This window comes from Acomys minous (genome assembly GCF_964271855.1).
Source record: "Acomys minous genome assembly, chromosome: 5".
NCBI classification, from domain to species: Eukaryota; Metazoa; Chordata; class Mammalia; order Rodentia; family Muridae; genus Acomys; species Acomys minous.
In genome coordinates this window covers 23,291,852-23,311,179 of record NC_140494.1, presented here as the reverse complement: position 1 = coordinate 23,311,179, position 19,328 = coordinate 23,291,852, and the positions used below count along the sequence as shown (strand labels likewise).

Genomic DNA, 19,328 nt, shown 5'->3' with positions numbered 1-19,328 from the left:
AGGATGGAGACAAAGTTCAGAGATCTTGCTCAAAGTCCCTGGCTTTGAAACTAGTAAAGTCTCCAGATATATATATATTGACACTCTGTGGTTATTTCTCATGGAGATAGGCCTTCTCCGCCCATCTGGCTTTGGGCAGAAACCTTTGTGTTTCCTGTTTGTGTTTTATGAAACGTGTTGTCAAAGGACCCATAGTTAGTACCTACACAAGTGAGTCCTGTAAAAGATGAGGAAAAATCAGTTACTGCTGAGTTTCTAGTATGGTTGACTCTCTCCTTCCCTTATGTCCAACCTCATTCCTATGGGGATGGGGCGGCAATATCAGAGAAGGAAGAGGGAAGGCACGGGGACCCAAGGCTACCAGCGCCTTTCTTTTAACACTTGTGTCCATTGTTCTAACGCTGTTGAGTTGGGATCTGGGCCTGCTGATGTTGCTGTCTAGCACTGTGTGCTGCTGGAGGGGCAGGCACAGATGCCGAGAACCAATGACAGTAGTCTGTCTGCAAGGAGAGGAGGGCTAAGTGTGTGGAGCTCAGAGCCGGGCAGAAACAGATTTGAGCTGTGCCATGTGTCTGAGCTGCCCCCCCTTCCCCTGCCCCTCCTCCCCCCCCCCATGAAATTGTCTAAGGGGAAAAACAAAACCAAAACAACAACAACAACAACAAACCCAATGACTTAGAAGGTTGTCAGTGTAGCTTTAAGTGTGAACAGCAGAGTCGATGGTTTCTGGATTTGGAAGTGGTATGAAATGACTCAGTTACTGTGTTTGTCTCCTCTACAGCTTGGAGATGTTTTGCCACTTTGAACAGAGCAAGCATTGTATGCAATAAACTTAGAGCATGTTATCTGTAATCCTGGAATGGTCCAACAAGTCTTTGTTTTTCTTTTTTTTTTTTTTTTGTTTTAAAGCGAGTGAAGCCATGACCTAAGGTCGCTGCATCCCTCTCCAGGGGTAGACTCACTCATACACAATACTTTGTGTGCAAAGACAGCAAAACAGACCTGGAGTCTTGACACTGACTGTGTTTTATCTCCGACGTGAAAGCACCATTTCAGAGTAACTGGAAATAATGGCCACTTGTCATGTCAGAACAGTTTTTAGAGAAATGTACTTCTTTTTTATTTTATTTATTTATTTATTTACTGTGAGACATGTACTCCTGCCAGACTTAAATTTACTGCTTGATCTGGGGTAGTAAGACTCTGTCAAATAACTGAAGTTTTCATTTAAATGAGTTAAAACATATTTATATAATTGATAACTGAGTTACATCGACAACTGGTGCTTCGGTATAGTTACATGGCTAATGTCATTGCATACGCATTATAGATTACATGCTAGTGTGACTTATATTCATTACCTGCCTTATTTAACCTTCGCAACAGCCATATAAGCCAAGTATTGACTTTACTTTAGAGACATTAATATGTCCAAGGTCCTATAGATGACAAGTGTGCCCCAAAGGAGTCTTAGACTTTGATATCTGCTGTTATGCACGTTACTCTGAGCTACTGATTGCTCTGTTTTCATGTATAGCTTTGTTTCATAATTTTCCTATCATCTTTTCCTTTTCTTTGTCATTCGTGTGTGTGTGTGTGTGTGTGTGTGCACGCGCGTGCATGTGTGTATGTGTGTGTGCTCAGATTTTTCAGTATCTGTTGTGCACTAATTATTGCACTTATTATTTGGTGTTATCCACTCAGGTTTTATCGTATATTATTTAGAGAAAAGGGAGTCAAGACTGGGCACAGTGGCACACCCCTGTAATCCCAACACTCAGAAGACAGAGGTAGCAGCAGGTGGATCTCTGTGAATTTAAGACCCAGCCTGGTCTGCATAGCTAGTTCCATAGTGGCTGCATAGTGAGGTCCTGTCTCAAGAACTAAAGAAAGAAAAGGGAAAACTGGGTGTCCTGATCTCATGGCAGTAAAAATGAAAGTGGAACATGACCTTGACATAGAGAGTGGTCTCTGTGATTCAAAGCAAAGAGCTGTAAGGATTTGCCATAGGGAGGGGAATAGGCTCAGGAGACCACTGGCTACCAGGGCTGTGAGTGAGTAAGCTCCAGGAAGTCGAGTGGGTAGCATCGTGTGGTCCTGACAGAAAGCCAGAATAAGTGCCTGGATGACTTCCCCGGATGGACTTTATTGTGCCAGGAGCCATCACAGGGGTTCAGTGCCACACAGGTGCAGCTGCTTGGCACTGACCACTCTGGCGCTAGAGGTACCAGCAAGCTCCTGGATTTACAGAGTGGGAGCCAGAGTTGCCCTGCATAGGCTCACCAGTCATGCCAGCCAGCTTGCTGGGAGAGGTGCAGTGGATACGACACTTCTGAGGATGCAGATGGTATACACTCTTTGGCCAGTGGGACAGCTATCACTCACCAGAGCTTTGGAAAGTAGATTTTTTTTCTATCACAAGAAGACAAATTGAGGGTCGAGGTTGGAGTTCTCATTTCTTTGATTGTTGAAGGCTTTTTAGTACTTACCAGATCTCAGGTCAGTGGTCAGGGCATGAGGAATTGAACAAAGAGTAAGATGAAATCCTTGCCAGAAGTAGCTCACATTCCAGTGGAATGAGAGAAGTCAGCTTACACACACACACACACACACACACACACACACACACACACACACGCACGCACACACACGCACGCGCACACACACACGTGCACACAGACCCATACATTTAATAATAATAGATGCTATGAAGGAAAATAAGGTTAGATATGAAGGATACAGAAGTGGGTGGGAAGGGGAGGGTAGTGCCAGCTAATATTTGTGGTCAGAAAATATTCAAACCCTGTAGTCATCTGCAGAAAGAGTATTATGGGCTGAAGAAATTTTAGCTGAACTCTAAACAGCTTTCAGCAGATTCAGTCACTGAGGGGAAAGTGGCTAGAGCAGAGTGAAGGAGAGAGTACCAGGCAACCAAAAGAGGGAGATCCTTGTGGGCCACGGTGAGGACTCCGTTTAACTCAGCGTGAAATGAGGAGGAGGAGATGTGAGCATCAGCTGTCCTGATGTGAAGCATGCACTTCAAAGGTGCCATGTTGGGGGAAGTAAAGGCAGGCTTAGCCGTTTCTGCAGTAGTCCAGGATGAAGTGATAGCAGCGTAGACCCAGATCAGGATGGAGAGGGAGCTGTGGAGGGTGCTCGGGCGTGGTTCTGCTCACACCGGGAGGGAACCAGAGAGAAGATGAACTACTATGTGGCACAAAGATTAAAGGAAGGGATAAATGCATTGCCAAGGGTTTAGGCTGGAGAAATACAACAACATGTTGCCCCTATTGCTGAGATGTGGAGGGATATGTTCGGAGGGAAAGGCTTGGTCGGCCTACAGACCAAACTTAGGATAAGAGTGGCGTGGGCACTAACTTAAAACCTCATTTCTAAAGCCTGAGTCAAAGGGGGCTGATTTTGAGGCCCTTCTGCAGAGGAGAATGGGAGTCGGGTGGGGAATGTCTCAGTACAAGATGGAGCGGCCAGGAATGGACGGACTCTAAACCACAAGCAAACAAATACAACAGAGCGTGCAAACGGGAGGTGTGGAAATGTTCCCAAAGAGCCTGAGGTGAAGCCGCTGCTGCTGAAACAGCTGCAGGGAACCCCGGGGGACTGGGGTAGAGGGGATGACCACGGGAGAGCAGTCAGCAAGGCTTCCAGGAAGAAGCAGGACTGACCTGAGCTTCCGAGAAGGAGGTGAACTTTGACATAGAGACAGAGGGAGCAGGAGGAAGCAAGGGCAGTATATAAGACAAAAGAATGAACTCGGAGCTGCGGAGAACTAGGTGTCCTGGGGAGCCCCCCCCCAAAAAAAACACAGGCTCTGGCCATGGCTCTTGGGTGTCCGCCAAAACCTGATGGTAAGAACCTATTGCTGAAAATCTCACACACTTTGATCATGGGGCATGGGAAAGTCAAGTTGGTACAGAGAAGCTTCCTTCCTGTTAGCTAGTTTTCATAGTTCTGGAAGATGCTATGCCCTGTGAGCTAGAATGGTTGGCATGACGACAAGATACACCTATAGGTACCCTAGGTAGTAAGTGTCATGGGAGCAACCACCATTGTCTGGTTGGATGTAAGGCCCACACCACAGAAACACATGCCTGGTACTACAAATATGGGCCCCAAGTCCTATGGCTGGGGAGCTCACAGACCACAGTAGCGAAACTTTTACAATATTTTCCTAAATGGACATAGTATCAAACTGCCCTGTAAATTCATCTCTTTCTGTCCATAGATCAGTGTGGCTCTCGGGCCTCATCAGAGAAGGTTTTTGTGCACTGGATGCCCAAAGTACAGAGAGACTAGGTGGCCCTGGAGTACTCATCCACAAAGAGAACATCTGTATCACACCCCTTCCCCCTAAGGCTCAGGAACCATCTCAAAATAGGCAAAAAACAAAACAAAATTTAAAAAACCCCAAACGTTATGAGTCAGAGATCAAGGAGGACCAGAGGACAACACTCTTTTGTACAAGACAGGACCACTGCTGTCATGAACTGTGGTTGCCGGCACAAGACCTACACAACATCAAGGCAGTCTTTGGGGAAGAAGGGGTTCCTGAGCCCCCACCCATAGTTAAAGAACTAGTGGCCACTGGTGGCTTCTGGAGGAGTTTTTTCTAAGGGTGTGGCATCAGGTAGATTTACCATGTTCCAATGAGTGATGAGCCAATGCCCATTAGTATAGGGGCATCACAAATTGGACTTGATGAGTTTTTTAATTTTAATTATTATAATTTATTCAGATTATATCCTGACTGTTATCCCTTCACTTGTATCTTCCCATTCCCACCCCACCCCCACCCTTCCGCCCTATTACCCTAGACTTCCGACAGAAGGGGACCTTCTGCCCCACCATATGACCACAGCCTATCAGGTCTCATCCAGATAGCCTGCTTCCCCTTCCTCTGTGTGCTGCCTCTTCACCAAGGAGAAGTAATCAAATTGGGGGTGCCAGAGTTCATGTCAGAGGCAGTCCCGCTCCCCCCACAACCATGGAGAATGACCTTGATGGGTTAAAAAAAAAAAAAAAGGATGTGGAATTGGAAGGGATGGTAGATAGGGAGTCAGTCCGGGAGAAGCTAGGAAGAGGAGTTACGGAGAATATGACCGAAATACACTGTATGCATGTATGAAATGCCCAAAGACTTAATGAAATATTATATGTATGCATAGACATATGCAGAATCATGCCTAGACTGGAAAGCAATCTAAGGGCAGGATTACATGAGCTAGAAAATCAGGCTGGGTCTATACTTTAAAAGCCCTCCACAGTTCAAAGCTGGGCAGAGTAGTCCGGAAGTTGTGGGAAAATGATTCAAGGAGGTGAGCTAAATTAGCTACTGAGAGGTTTTCATGTATAACATTTTCACTGCTGCATCTCTCTTGTTAATGTGGAAAGTAACCTTTACCTTTATTTTCTTCCACATCTTACTATTCTAACCAGAACACTGGTCTCTAAGGCTTAAACAAGAGCAAGGCTTGCTACCTTGCTATCAGTCCTGTGACTAGGCCAGTTTTCTTGGACCACCACATCCTAACTTAGACTGGCTGAAGTTCCTTAAAAAGGAAATGCATTTTCAGTCTTTACTGCACAGTTGGGAGCACCCAGAAGTCTGGGTATACCATAATCTCGGGATATATTTTTTCATAGGTTAACTTCCCAGGCAGATGAGGCAGTTACAGTAAATAGAAATGTAGAATATATCACAATACTATATAATATACAATTATGAGTGTGTACATGTAGTCAATATTTTTATAATAGGGATACAAATATATGCTTACACTCACATACCTTTTTTAATAATACCAAAGACTGAGCTTGGGGCTTCACACATTCTGGCCACTCTATTCTTGAGATGCACCTTATAGTGCTTTCATAAACGTGGTTTTCTGTACAGTTCTATCAGGTTTGGTATAAGATGTTGAGCTTACATGCTGGAGAGACAGCTGCGTAGTTAAGAACACTTACTGCTCTTGCTGAGGGCCCAGGTTCGGTTCCCAGCACCTACACCAAATGGTTAACAATTACCTCTAGCTCCATTTCCAAGAGATCTGATACTCTCTGGCCTCCTACTTGGCCTTTGAGGGCGCCTGCATGCGTGCATGTAGTACACATAAATAAAGATGGCAAAATTGTCGGGCATGGCAGCACATGCGTTTAATCTTAGCACTCGGGAAGCAGAGGCAGGTGGGTCTCTGTGAGTTTGAGGCCAGCCGGTCTACAAAGTGAGTCCAGGACAGCCAAGGGTTGTTACACAGAGAGCCCCTGTCTCGAAAAACAAACAAGCATCAGGTTCACATTTTTACTGTATATTGCCAATAGTTAGAAGTAGGGCACATTGCTGATATACTGTTCACTTGTTGTTTATTGCATAAACAATAACCTTGCTCAACTAAGCTTTTCACAGTTTAATATATTTCACAGGGAATATATTAATTTATTGAGATGAGTAGATCTAATCTCTGTGTTCAACATTATTCTATTCTATTTTCAAGTGACAGATTTTTTTTCTTGTTATTTACATTGGAAAAATTAAATTATTAATGAAAAATGCCATAACCAAACTACTTTGATTTACAGATTACAGATAATTGGCCAGGATATGATTTGGATTTGTTCACGTACCCACAGCACTACTATGGCGATCTGGAGAGCGTGTTCATCCCTCATGGCATCATAGTGGACAGGTGAGTCCTGCAGCCTGTATCAGCATTTCGCTGGGCTGGCCTCTCCTGTGACTCTTACAGTTCTGTTAAGGATTCTCTCTCTCTCTCTCTCTCTCTCTCTCTCTCTCTCTCTCTCTCTCTCTCTCTCTCTCTCTCTTTAATGCTTGGGAGAACTTCCATAGGGCAGCAAATTTGAATCAAGGGGTGGGGCGTGTGCCTTCATGGAATGGTGCATGTGAGCATTTACTCAGAACGATTGGTAGGAAGGGCAGACACATGTAAGCTATTATAAAACACACACACACACCCTCAAAGCAATGCCCTACACACACCATGGAGATGGGGACCTGAAAGCACGCCTTTCCACCAGGAAATCTTTGTCTCATGGCTTTTCACAGACTTCGGGTTAACCAGGGGCAGATTAGGAGATGAACTTTACCTTCACACGGCACTCTCTTAAAACCCCTGACTTTCCCCACAACTTTCATTCCCTTTAGAACACATAGTGTGTCACAGGTCAGCGCGTGTTTGATTGTATCTGTCACTGGTAATGTTTGGAGAATGAGAGTGTTCTACTTCACGCTATCTGCCGGAAGCACGGATGCCTTCTCTCCTGTTCTAGGTCTTAGTCTTAGACACTTCTGCTTACTCTTTACTCACTACCGTGGCTCTGGACCTGTGGGTGTGGCCCTTCGGCAGAACTGCCCTTCATACAATTTCTATGTAAGATTTCTACTGCTTAAGACTTGTATGCTGTTTGCTGCCTCAGCCCATAGAGTACCATAAAAATAAGTTCTAGTTTGGAGTTTATCATGGCCTAAGATGAATTTCCCATGGCAAAGTAATTTGATCCTTAAGGGAAAGAATTTCTGTCGAATAAATTTAGGAAATGTTGCGGTTTCCCAAAATGCATACTAAAGATTGGGAATTTTTGCCCCCCCCCAAAAAAAAGTTGTCATACTGAAACAGTTATGTCAACCTTATTTGTGCAAAAAGAAACCTCATTTATTCCCATTTTCATATATCTTATAAGCTGCTTCCCTTAATAACAGTTTGGGAGGCCCCGTGGTTACAAACACACTCTTGCTTTTCCCACTTGAGTTTTGTGGGTTTGGTTAATTGGGCCCTAATTGAAAACATGATTGAATCTGCACGAAAGAGCCTTAGTCCTTTCCCTCCACAGTGGAGCCACCCAGTGAGCTTGTTACAGTGTGTATAGTCATCCTTTATGTCTAAAATTTCTCCATCAGTGGTCCAGGGAGGGGCCCAGGAATTCAGTCCTTATCCCCATCCCCTGTACCCCCCCCCCCCCCCCCCGCCCCAGGCAGAGTGTCTCTATGTAGCCCTGGATGACCTGGGCTCTATGTAGACCATGTTGGCCTTGAATTCACAGAGATCCTCCTGCCTCTGCCTCCTCAGCGCTGGGATTAGAGGTGTGCACCGCCACGCCCTGCTCAACCCTCAGCTTTAAAACAGACATTAAACATATTTTTTTAAAACAGAATTCACCTGTTATGGGGAATTATTCAGCACATTTTTATGCTTGGGCTCCATCTCCATAATCCGGTCTTTTGGTTTCATTAATCTACTGCCAGGCAGTTATTAATCAGTGTTCTTTCCCTGGAAACTTCTCTGGGTGTGTCATGGAAATAAAGTCATAAAATATCTAATCACTGATCCAACAGCCAGAGAACCTTTGGACTTCTAATTTGGACTTGTAAACAGAACATGTACAATTCTTGGTCTGGATGTATCTTTTCATTTTTCGTCAATTAAGCCCTTGGGGTGAAATTATGGGCTTTCTGGTGAGTTGCAACAACTACAGGTTGTTTCCCAAAGTGGCTGTGACTTTAGCTAGCCTTACAAGTATTTGAGCAGGACCCCAGTTCTCCTCACATACTTGCTGGCATTTTGTATTGTCTCTCCTTTGGGTCACAGTCATTCTAGTATATTTTTAATGATATCTCCCTGTGATCTGAACTTATGCTTTCTGAAACATTAGTGTGCTTATTGTATACTCATATTCTTTTTCTATGGGCCCTTTGCCAATTTTTTATTTAGTTGTTTGTCATCCTGTTGAGTCATAAAAAGGTTTTAAATATATGTACCACTATAATTAGAACCATATAAATTATATAAATATATTAGCCAGTTGGTGGTGGCGCACACCTTTAACCCCAGCACTCAGGAGTCAGAGGCAGACAGATCTCTGAGTGTTCAAAGCCAGCCTGGTCTACCAAGTGAGTTCTAAGACAGCCGGGGCTGTACAGTGAATCTCTGTCTTGGAAAACCAACATTCATACATATACACATACATACATATATAAAGAGAGAGAGAGATTAGATACGAATCCTTTATCAGATTATGATTTGCAAACATTTTTTCCAGTCTGTCTGGTTTTGTCCTTTTCTTCTTGGACTATTTTGAGAATAATGTATATTCTGTTCTTCGGTGGAGTGTTCTATACATACCAGCTAGATCCGGTTTATTGGTGGGTTGTTCAGTTCAGCTTCATTCTTACTGACTTTCCATCTGCTGTATCTGTCCGTGCCTGGTAGAGGGAGTGTAGAAGTCTCTAAAGTGCAGTGGTGGATGTGTCTGTTTCTCCTTGCTGTTCGGTCATTCATCTGGCACCCCAGAAAAATATGCATTGAGGTTGTTGTTGTCTTCAGGAACAGACAGAGATCTAGGAAGATGTAATGACTCTCTTTAGTCCCGATATCTACAGCCTGACTGAAAATAAGACAGTTTCTTTGGCTTGCTTTTCATTGGCATTAGCATGATGTGTCCTTCTCTGTCCCTCCACTTTAATGTGAGTCTTTATGTTTAAAGTGGGATTTGGGGGGCTGAGGAGATGCTCACTTGGGAAAGTGTGTCTTGTGCAACCATGCGGATCTGAGATTGATCCCAGAACCAACGTGAAAAGACTGGTGTGGAAACCTGGGCCTATCATCCCAGCTCTGGGGAGGCAGAGGCAGGCAGATCCTGGGGCTTGCAGGGCAGCAAGCTTTTCCTAATTGGTGAGCTCTAAGACCCACTGAGCAACCCTGTCTCAAACATGTGATGGACAGCGCCCAAGATATGATACCTTAGGTAGCCCCTGGCCTCCGTATGTACAGGCACTTGCATATATATGCATATAAGCATCCCCACGTAGCATGCATCTGTACACACACAAACACACACTGTGGCACATACACTAAATGAATAAAGGTAATAAAAATTTATGAGCTCAAATGCATCTTTGTAAAAACAAGCCAGATACTCTGATGTGCAATCTTTAGGTAATCATATTTGGACAAACACTTCTTGAAAACATAGCTAACATTTTACATGTGTGTGTGTGTGTGCACATAAACACTCACAAAGTGTTCATATATATATGAATGTATAGAATATAAAGACTCCAATCATATATGTAGACTACAGACATTATTAAATTATATATGAATGCATACATAATTCAGCTTGTCTGTTTTGATCTAATTCAATTTTAAATGCCAGTGGAGATTTTCTTTTTAAGGTGCACACTTTGAGATCCTGCTTCTGTTTAAGGTTTTAGTCTTGTGGGAGGAGTACCTACTCTCTTGTAGACTGGCCTGAGTAGAAACATGTGCAGATGGTGCCAGAGGGCGGTCAGAGGCAGGCCGCTGCTGCTTGTTTCATCCAGGGAGCGTCCTCCACATTGGAGTCCACACTGTATTGCCATCTCCTGCCATTGCACTCAGGAGCATCTTTCATATGTGCTGCCTTTGGTGAATATATGACTTTTTTTTTAAAAGTTACTCTGAGCTTGACTTTTCTTCCAATGTAAGGTGAGTGAGGCCCTCCCTGTCTTAGGGTTCCTGTTGCTGTGATAAAACACCAGAAGCAATACACTCCCAGGTAACAGGCCATCACTGAGAGAAGCCAGAACACAAGCTTAAGTAGTGTGGGAACTTGGATATAGGAATGTGGAGAAGGATTATTACATTAATATTTAATATTGACTCATATTACTAATTTAGCAGCCATTAGTTCTTAACCTGCCATATGTAAATAAAGACACGGCACTTGTGAGATTTTTAAATAACCTTTAAGCCCTGGGGCTGGGCAGATCTTAACCTTCTAAGCTGTCTTGTCTATTCCCTAGCCAAAATCCTCATAAACACTTGCACATGTTTTCCATCCGCGCCGCTTTTCTCCATCACGCCAAGCCTCGCCGCAAGCTCCTCCCAGCCAGGTGCTTCTTTACGCTTACCCACGTTGACACGCCCCTCTCTTCCTCTCTCCTTCCTCTCCCACAATCCTCTCTCCCATCATCCCTCTGCAACCCTTGACGCCCACGAACCTTAGCTCTGCCTACCTCTCTTCTGTCTAGCTGAGGTCCAGGCAACTTTATTGGCTCATCAGGGATAATTTGGGAGGCAATGTTACACAGCATTATGTGGTATGCCTGAGACCGTGCTGTGCTGCTAGAACTGTAAAGATCTGGGGGAAAGGGGGAAGCAAATAATTAACACTTGAATACAACATAGTAGCTCCAGCTCAACCACAGCAGGAACTGAATGAAGCTGGGGCTATAGAGGAAAGCTTGTTTTCTTGTTTTTTCTTTTCTTTTTGTTTTTTGTTTGTTTGTTTGTTTGTTTTGGTTTGGTTTGGTTTGGTTTTTTGGTGTTTTGTTTTGTTTTTGTTTTGTTTCTCAAAACAGGGTTTCCCTGTGTAGCCTTAGCTGTCCTGGACTCACTTTGTAGACAAGCCTGGCCTCAAACTCACAGAGATCTGCCTGCCTCTGCCTCCCGAGTGCTGGGATTAAAGATGTGTGCTACCACTGCTGAGAGCTTGTTTTCTTATACAACCCAGGACCCCTATCCCAGGGATGGCGCTACCCAGTGATCTGGGCCGTCCGACTATACCACACGAACTTGCCTACAGGCCACTCTTAAGGAGGCATTGTCTCAAGAGTCCCTCTTCCCACATAAATCTCTATGTGTGCCAAGTTGACAAAAAAAAAAATCATCACTTCTCTGTGTTTCCACTTTTCTTTGACATAAAATGAGGATATCACTGAATACTATTGAAACGTCTTAGAGTTTAACAAGCAGGTACTGTAAGGATAGAATAGAAGGTAGCATGCACAGTCTCTAACACCTCACTGCGTACGACACACAGGAGCTGTGGTGTCGCTGCTAGAAGTATGCTTTGAACACTGTGTTTCCACCTCAACAGAACTTTCCGGCCAGAAGTTTTCTGTTTCCCCCAGCTTTTCTCCATATCCGCCTGAATGAGCTAATCTGTATATAGCGTCATACTGTTTATTAGTTGTATGTCAACGTAGCTTTCGTTTCTTACTTCTTCCAGAGTTGAGCGGCTGGCAAAGGATATAATGAAAGACATAGGCTACCATGATATCCTGGTCCTGTGTGTGCTGAAAGGAGGTTACAAATTCTGTGCTGATCTTGTGGAGCACCTCAAGAACATCAGCCGAAATTCAGATCAGTTCGTCTCTATGAAGGTTGACTTCATCAGACTAAAAAGTTACAAGGTAAGTCATTACATGTTTTGTTTTCGTTGCATATGTATTAGAATGCACAGGTCCTTAGGAACTAATAAAGTTATGAAAATGATGAATCTTGTGTCTAAACACTGAAATGAAAATGAAGAGCATATTTGTTTTGTTTTGTTTTTTTTGTGGGGTTTTGTTGTTGTTGCTGTTGTTGTTGTTTTTTAAGTTTCTCTGTAGCCCTGGCTGTCTTTGAACTCACTTTGTAGACCAGGCTGGCCTTGAACTCACAAAGATCCTCCTGTCTCTGCCTCCTAAGTGCTGAGATTAAAGGTGTGCTCCACTACGCCCAGCTTGAGTATATATATTTTTATGTACAAGAATACAACGGCAATCATAAGAATTTAAATAATAATCTTCTATTTTCGCATATGTGGAAAGACTCTTTGGGAATGACTCCTGCATCTCTTCAGATGAATAAAGCTGATAAGTGTGGTCAGTGAAGAAAGCCCAACGGAGGCCGATGTGCTTTGTGCCCAGTGTTATTCTTGGATTCAGGAGTTCTGTGGGGAGACCCAGTTCTCTGTGGCCATCATCTGTGGTGGAGAAAGGAAGCCTGGATGGGATGTCATTGTGAGGAGACCAGGCCAGGATCTTCCACAGAAGCCCCTCTCCAGCCTATGATGGCTTCCTGGCCACATCTAGATGGTATCAATTCCAGTGGTTTCCCAGACACATCCTTCACTTGGCTTCTCTTCTCGCCATAATGTTAACTTGTGTGATATTTTTAATTTAATGGCCAATCTATTTAAAAAACTACCATACTGTTCATTAAGAAACTCCTCTGGTCAAAATCACAGCTGTACTCATTGACCAAACTACCTTAGCACATTGGAGTTTTATAGTTGGTCTTAATTGGTTTCCCATTGGTATGTACTCACACCATCACCGACTTAAGGGCAGAAACCAACACAGGTTCATTCATGGACAGTTGCTTGGGTTAGAAATTTGAATGTGTTTACTGGGTAGTTCTCAGTCTTGACTAGCTGTACTTTGATGAGCTGAGACTTAGTACCTAACACTTTTCCAAGAAAAAGGTGGTCCTAAGTCAGTTTCCATCTTACTGAAGGTGTGCTGGGCTTGACTTCCATTCCTCCAGCCCTCAAGTCTTTGCCCAAGGGCTCCTCCAAGGTCAGTTCATGATAGAGTTGAAGGTTTCCTTCCTCACACCAGCTGGGAGGCTCTCCACTCAGGAAGGAGCACTCCCTTCTTCGAAACTCAAGTATTTAGGTCTTGTTCCACCCAGTTAGCTGACTGGGCATCTACCCTCAGGAAGGAACGCTGGCCACATCTTCAACTTCATTCACCCTCCACGTGAGGAGGATTGCTCAGGATATGTGTAGAGGACGATCTGCCTTGTCAGTTAAGGTTTATAGTGTTGTGATAAAACACCATGACCTGAAGCAACTGGCGAGAAAAAGCCTTTATTTCGCTCACCATTCTCAGGTCATGCTCCATCACAGAGGGAAGGGAGGGCAGGAACTGAGGTAGGAAAATGGAGGTTGGAACTTAATCAAAGCCATGCAAGAATGCTGCTGACTGGTCTTGACCTGGCTGTGGTGGCACTGCCCCATAGCAAGCTGGACTCTCCCACATCAAGTATCAAAACAAAACAAAACAAAATCATGCTTTACAGACTTGCCTATAGGCCAGTCATACAAAGACGTTTTCTCAGTCTCTCTTCCCAAAAGACTCTAGATTGGGTCAAGTTGACATAAAAATAGCCAGCACAGCCATCTTGAGGACATGGGTGGAATTCTGCCTGGAGTTTTCATATGACCCTTTTCCAGTTGCCTCAGGGCTAGGGCAGCTGCAGTCCAGTTGTCATTTCTTCAGATGCATCTTCTGAGTTCCTGAATCTCCCAGAATACAGTGGAGACACTATTGTTTTCATGGGGCATCCTCACTTGGCTGATGGGTTCTGTGTTCTCTTGAAAAAGAAAATCCTTTCTAAAATATTTTAAGAATGAAAGTGAGGTTTACTGCAAGTCAACTTATAAGCAGAAGCATTCGGTTCTTTTTGCTTTTGGCTTTTTGGTTTCTTTGTTTTGTTTTTCCAGACAGGGTCTCTCTGTATAGCCTTGGCTGTCCTAGACTCCCTTTGTAGCCGAGGCTACCCTCGAACTCACAGCGACCCACCTGCCTCTGCCTCCTGAGTGCTGGGATTAAAGGTGTGTGCCACCAGGCCCAGCTTGCATTCTCTTTTAATTTGCAGTTCTCCTAAATTTCCACAACACCTCCCACCCGCTCCCCAGGTTGGAATCTGCCACCCATGAAGTTCCTTTTGTTCTTTGTGCTAAAGCTCTCTCCCAAATCCCAGGACCCTGGGAGCTACACTATTCTCTCTCTTCTGAGAGTTCTATTTCCAGCACTTTCATGTGGGTTTTTGTTTTCAACTTGATATGAACCTAGACCTGTGTACCTTTTACAAATTATTATTTTCTTCTTTTTAAAAATTATTTATTTATTTATTTATTATGTATATAATGTATCTGCATGTACTACCATGTGGTTGCTGGGAATTGAACTCAGGACCTCTGGAAGAGCAGCCAGTGCTCTTAACTTCTGAACCATCTCCCCAGCCCACAAATTATTTTTTCCAAAGGTAGTTGTTAGCAACGCCTTGACTTTATTATCTTATTTTTTTGATTTACATCTGTCTATGCCTTTGTGGGTTTTGTTTCCGTCTGTCTGTTTTTTTTTTCCCCTAGTTTCATAAGATGGATTTAGCTCATAGCTTGGAGATCTTTCTTGCTGTCTACAGTAAACAACGTGATGATATGAACTTTCCCTTAAGACTAGTTTTAGCTGCATCTCATAGACTTTGATATGCTACATTGATGTTTAGACCTTTTTCTAGTTTTGGTTGTCACTTCCTCTTTCTCTTTTCTCCTTTAACTTCTTTTTCTTCTTCCCATTTGAATTATTTGAGGCTTGGTCTACTGTCTTGCTGAAACCAACAGCATTATACTCCATGTCATGTTAAACAATGCTGGGCTTTTTCTAACATTTTGGAGCCTTTTCATGGTCTAGCTCTCTAAACATCCTCTATGTTTCCCAGGCTCTCGCCTAGAGGCACATATTCTAACACTTAAATGCCATGCTAAGCCACCCTTATATGCCACCAGCACAGGGAAAATGTGTTCATTTCTAAAACCAGTATTGTGTTCATTAGCAGTGCATCCAGGCAGACAATTTTAAATGACCACAGTATTTCTGGGGGATGGGGATGCTGTGGTTCTTACCCAGGGCTCCTAGGGAGAAGGAAGGCAGCAACTGACATCATCTCTTCAATGCTGTCATCCAGTCTCGCTCATTGTGTGTCTGTTTCCGCCCAGCACCTGAAGTCCTTTCGAGCTCAATTGTGATGTCTCTGCTCTTCTAGCCAAATATTTCTCCTCTCGTCTATCACCAAGGTAACACAAATCATCTCCCGAGCAATTATCTCATGTGACAGTCTGCCTGCTCACTCAGGCAGGACAGCCTTCTAATTACATAGCATCCAAAATGGATGGGAACCCCGTCGTCATAGTCTGGCCTATGGCATGAGCAATTCTCCATCCTTGGTATATATGCTGTCCCTATTCAGAGATGCCTCAGCTGTTAGGTCAGGCTGGAACTGGTCATCCCTTTACCAAACCAGGCTCCTTCACCACACCTGAGGGCAGAGGCCAATAAAAACCAAACCAAAACAAACCCCTAAGAAACTCTGCCAAATGAGGAGGAGGGGACTATGTCACTTTTCTCTGAGAGCATCTCTGGTATGTCCTCATTCCTCCACACCTATTCACAGGGCTCACACCTCATGAAATCGGCTCTGTGATAACTTGATTCTGACATGCGCTTTTACAGCTCAGGGTTTGAAGATTATAGTCTGGGCCGAGCTCCTGTCTTGCTCTCTCTGGTTTGCTTCCTGGTTTGCTGTGATGAGAGCAGCCTGTACCACATGCTCCGGCAGATCTGCCCCTCCGTGTCTTGGGGACTGAAACTGTGGGCCATAATATATCCAGCTGCCTATGTTTCTGTCAAGTACTGTGGTCAATGATAACAACCCCCACTGTGTTACTCTCTCAGAAACTGTTCTCACATACACTCCCAAAGATGTCTCTTAGGTGATTCTATATCTTGGGAAGTTGAAAATTAAGACCAACCATCACACCTTCTATCCTGGTGTCGATAAAAACTGGGATAAGTTATGTGTGAGACTGAATAACAGGGATGGTTGGTACCCTTGCCTTTCTCCCCATCCAGAGCCCTGGGTAGAAGCCATTTCCACCATACAATGATACGATGCTGAGGATAACAGGAGGGAAGCACGTTTCTCTCAGGGTTGTGTTTTACCTTATCGCAGCCCTCAGCCTCCCTTGGTTATGTCAAGGGTACTCTTGTCTCATTGGGCCTCCCTGTGGGGACAGGCTCTGAACATCTCAGAGCTCTAGGCTGTCTGACTTGTCTTTGTTCTTGTGTTAAACGTTACAGAAGACATGGAAGGGATTTGCATGAATGGCAGCCGTCTAGAGACGAATGGCTTAGAAATTAACGTGAGACTGATGTGTCGCAGGCATGCTGAACATTTCTGTTCTCTAATGCAAGCAGGGACCCTAGCATCCAGCATTCCCTGACACTTTGAGTCCTCCTCCCTTCCTCCCTCCCTCCCTTCCTTCCTCCCTCCCTTCTTCCTCCCTCCCTCCATTCCTCCCTCCCTCCCTCCCTTCCTCCAGCCCTTCCATTTTCCCTCCAATCCTTCCTCTGTCATCACTGGCTAGCAGTCATATCTCATTTAACCCTTTCTGTGATCTGGCTGGGGCTCTCTCACTCCTTTCGTCCAGGAGGTTAGTTAAGTCACATGACATCACAAGCCAGGAAACAGTAGCCCCAACTGTCTCTCAAGCCTGTGTCCCTTGTAGCATGCAAGTATTTCCCACAGAATTCCCCTAGGGTTTTCCCAGAAAACCTCACTGTTTTATAAGATATAGATGTGTTTGCTAACTTGTGACTATTTTCCTCTACTGCTTTACATAGTTAAAATGTTAAAGTATTTTATTTTCCTTGGACCCTGAAGAGCCCTGTAAGCATTAAGCGGTACTCCCAAAAAGGCTAGGAATATTCAGGGGCCAAAATGAAATGTATGACATCAGAATGTTAGGCTGGGGCAGAAGCAAGCTGGAGGAGAAGGGCGTCAGTTTTGGCAGTCTGGTTTTAATGCTCATGCAGAGGCAGATGAAAAGGTCTTGGGAAAGGCTGGAAAGATGGTTCAGTGGTTAAGAGCACAAGCCATTCTCAGAGTGGACTTGGGTTCAGTTCCCAGCACCCACATGGCAGCTCACAACTGTCCATAACTGCTGTTCCAGGGGATCTGATGCTCTCATACAGACGTACATGCAGGTAAAACACCAATGTACATAAAAATAAAATAAAATTTAAAAATAAGTAAGTTAAAAAAAATTGGGCCATGAGGTGGTGGCACACACCTTTAATCCCAGCCCTTGGCAGGTAGAGGCAGGTGGATCTCTGTGAGTTCGAGGCCAGCCTGGTCTACAAAGTGAGTCCAGGACAGCCAAGGCTACACAGAGAACTCCTGTCTCAAAAAACAGGAGTATTATTATTATTATTATTATTATTATTATTATTATTATTATTATTATTATTTAACTAATTAATTAATTTGGGAGCTGGATGAGATCCCCCTCTAGTAAACCAATGTCCTTAGTGATGCATGTGTATCCTTGACAAAAAGCCCACCTCACAATAGCAGGAGACCCTGGAGTAAGGGCAGCAGAGTGAAATTTCTCCACACAGTATGTCGGTCTGTGTGGTGCTGGGGATCAAGCCCCAGTTCTCACAGATGTTAGGCAAGCGCTGCAGCGCACAGTCAGCCTCCAGTGCCATTCTTCAACAGGAATCTGCACCACACAGCCTGACATTTTAGCTTAGCTCACCTCTGTAGTTCGAGGAACCTCATTCTAAGACCTGGATTTTAAATTGGATCTCAGGCCATGATGTCTTCGCGTTGCCTGATTAAAAGCTAGTCCAAAACCTCTCTGCAAGGAATAGCTCAATCTAAGGAGATTGTTAGAATAAACTCTAAGATCCATGCAGGCTATGGGTGGGTAGCCTTTGGTAGTACCTGTCCTAAGGGCTTACAGAGGCCAAATAGATTCAGGAGCACTGGCAGACGAGTGTTGTTCAGTGCCAGAAAATGGATTTTCTTGCCCTTTTGCATGAGGACTTGGTATTTGCCAAACTTTTCTCTTTCTTCTTAATTTAAAGGGTCATCAATTTACATAGAAGCCAGTGTGAAAGTGTAACACTCTAGTAGGTTGCTTTCTCACTGATTTGATTAGCTGACCCGTGAGCACAGGAAATACTGAAGCTTCAGGGCTTTACAGCTCTAAGAGACATGCTATTTTAAACAGGCTGGAGTTGCCCCCCTCCATCCCCCCACATTCACAGCCCCCTCCTCTGCCAGTTCTTTGAGTCTGTTGTGCTTTGTATTAATTCATAATTCTTGTGTGAAGGCAACATCAAGAGGAAGGAAAAAAAAATGGGAGGTAAAACAGAATGCAGGACAGAACCACAGTAGGGTCTGTGAGATCAGCCCAGCAGGGATGCGGGGTCCCGGGAAGCTGGCAGCAGTATGAAAGTGGGACAGTAAAGCTGAAGGCTGGCCACAGAACTGTTCCCAGGAAGGTAGAAAAATGCTGACATCTGTTTCCCCCTCTCTTTTCCTAACAGCAGAAAACAAAGGTTTAAATCAGTCTTTGGCGATCCATGCTGGTAAGCAATAGGCAGGTTGGAGAAATCAGAGCCAGCATCCCAGCATCTCAGTGTTAGTAATCCTCACATTGTCCTAAACCAGGCCTTTTTTGCTAAACTGCCTTTCTTCCGTCTTTTTATGAGTCCGTTAGTTGCACAAAATTTCATTGTGACATTTTTCTACCTATATACTTTGTTCATTCTCTTTGTTTCTGTCTCTCTTCCTCTGTTTCTGTCTGTTTGTCTCCCTTTCTCTGTCTGTCTGTCTGTCTGTCTCTCTCTCTTTCTCTCTCTCTCTCTCTCTCTCTCTCTCTCTCTCTCTCTCTCTCTCTCTCTCACACACACACAC

General features: G+C 44.2%; 1 protein-coding gene across 3 annotated transcripts in view; it reads left to right on the top strand.

Moving 5' to 3' along the window:
• Positions 1 to 19,328, top strand: part of PRTFDC1 (phosphoribosyl transferase domain containing 1) — an 88,582-nt gene that overhangs the window by 5,005 nt on the left and 64,249 nt on the right. For all 3 annotated transcript variants that reach the window (XM_084781941.1, XM_084781940.1, XM_084781942.1), the window contains exons 2-3: positions 6,595 to 6,701; positions 12,022 to 12,205. In XM_084781941.1, the coding sequence (XP_084638067.1) occupies positions 6,595 to 6,701; positions 12,022 to 12,205 (291 nt within the window). The remainder of the gene's footprint in view (positions 1 to 6,594; positions 6,702 to 12,021; positions 12,206 to 19,328) is intronic.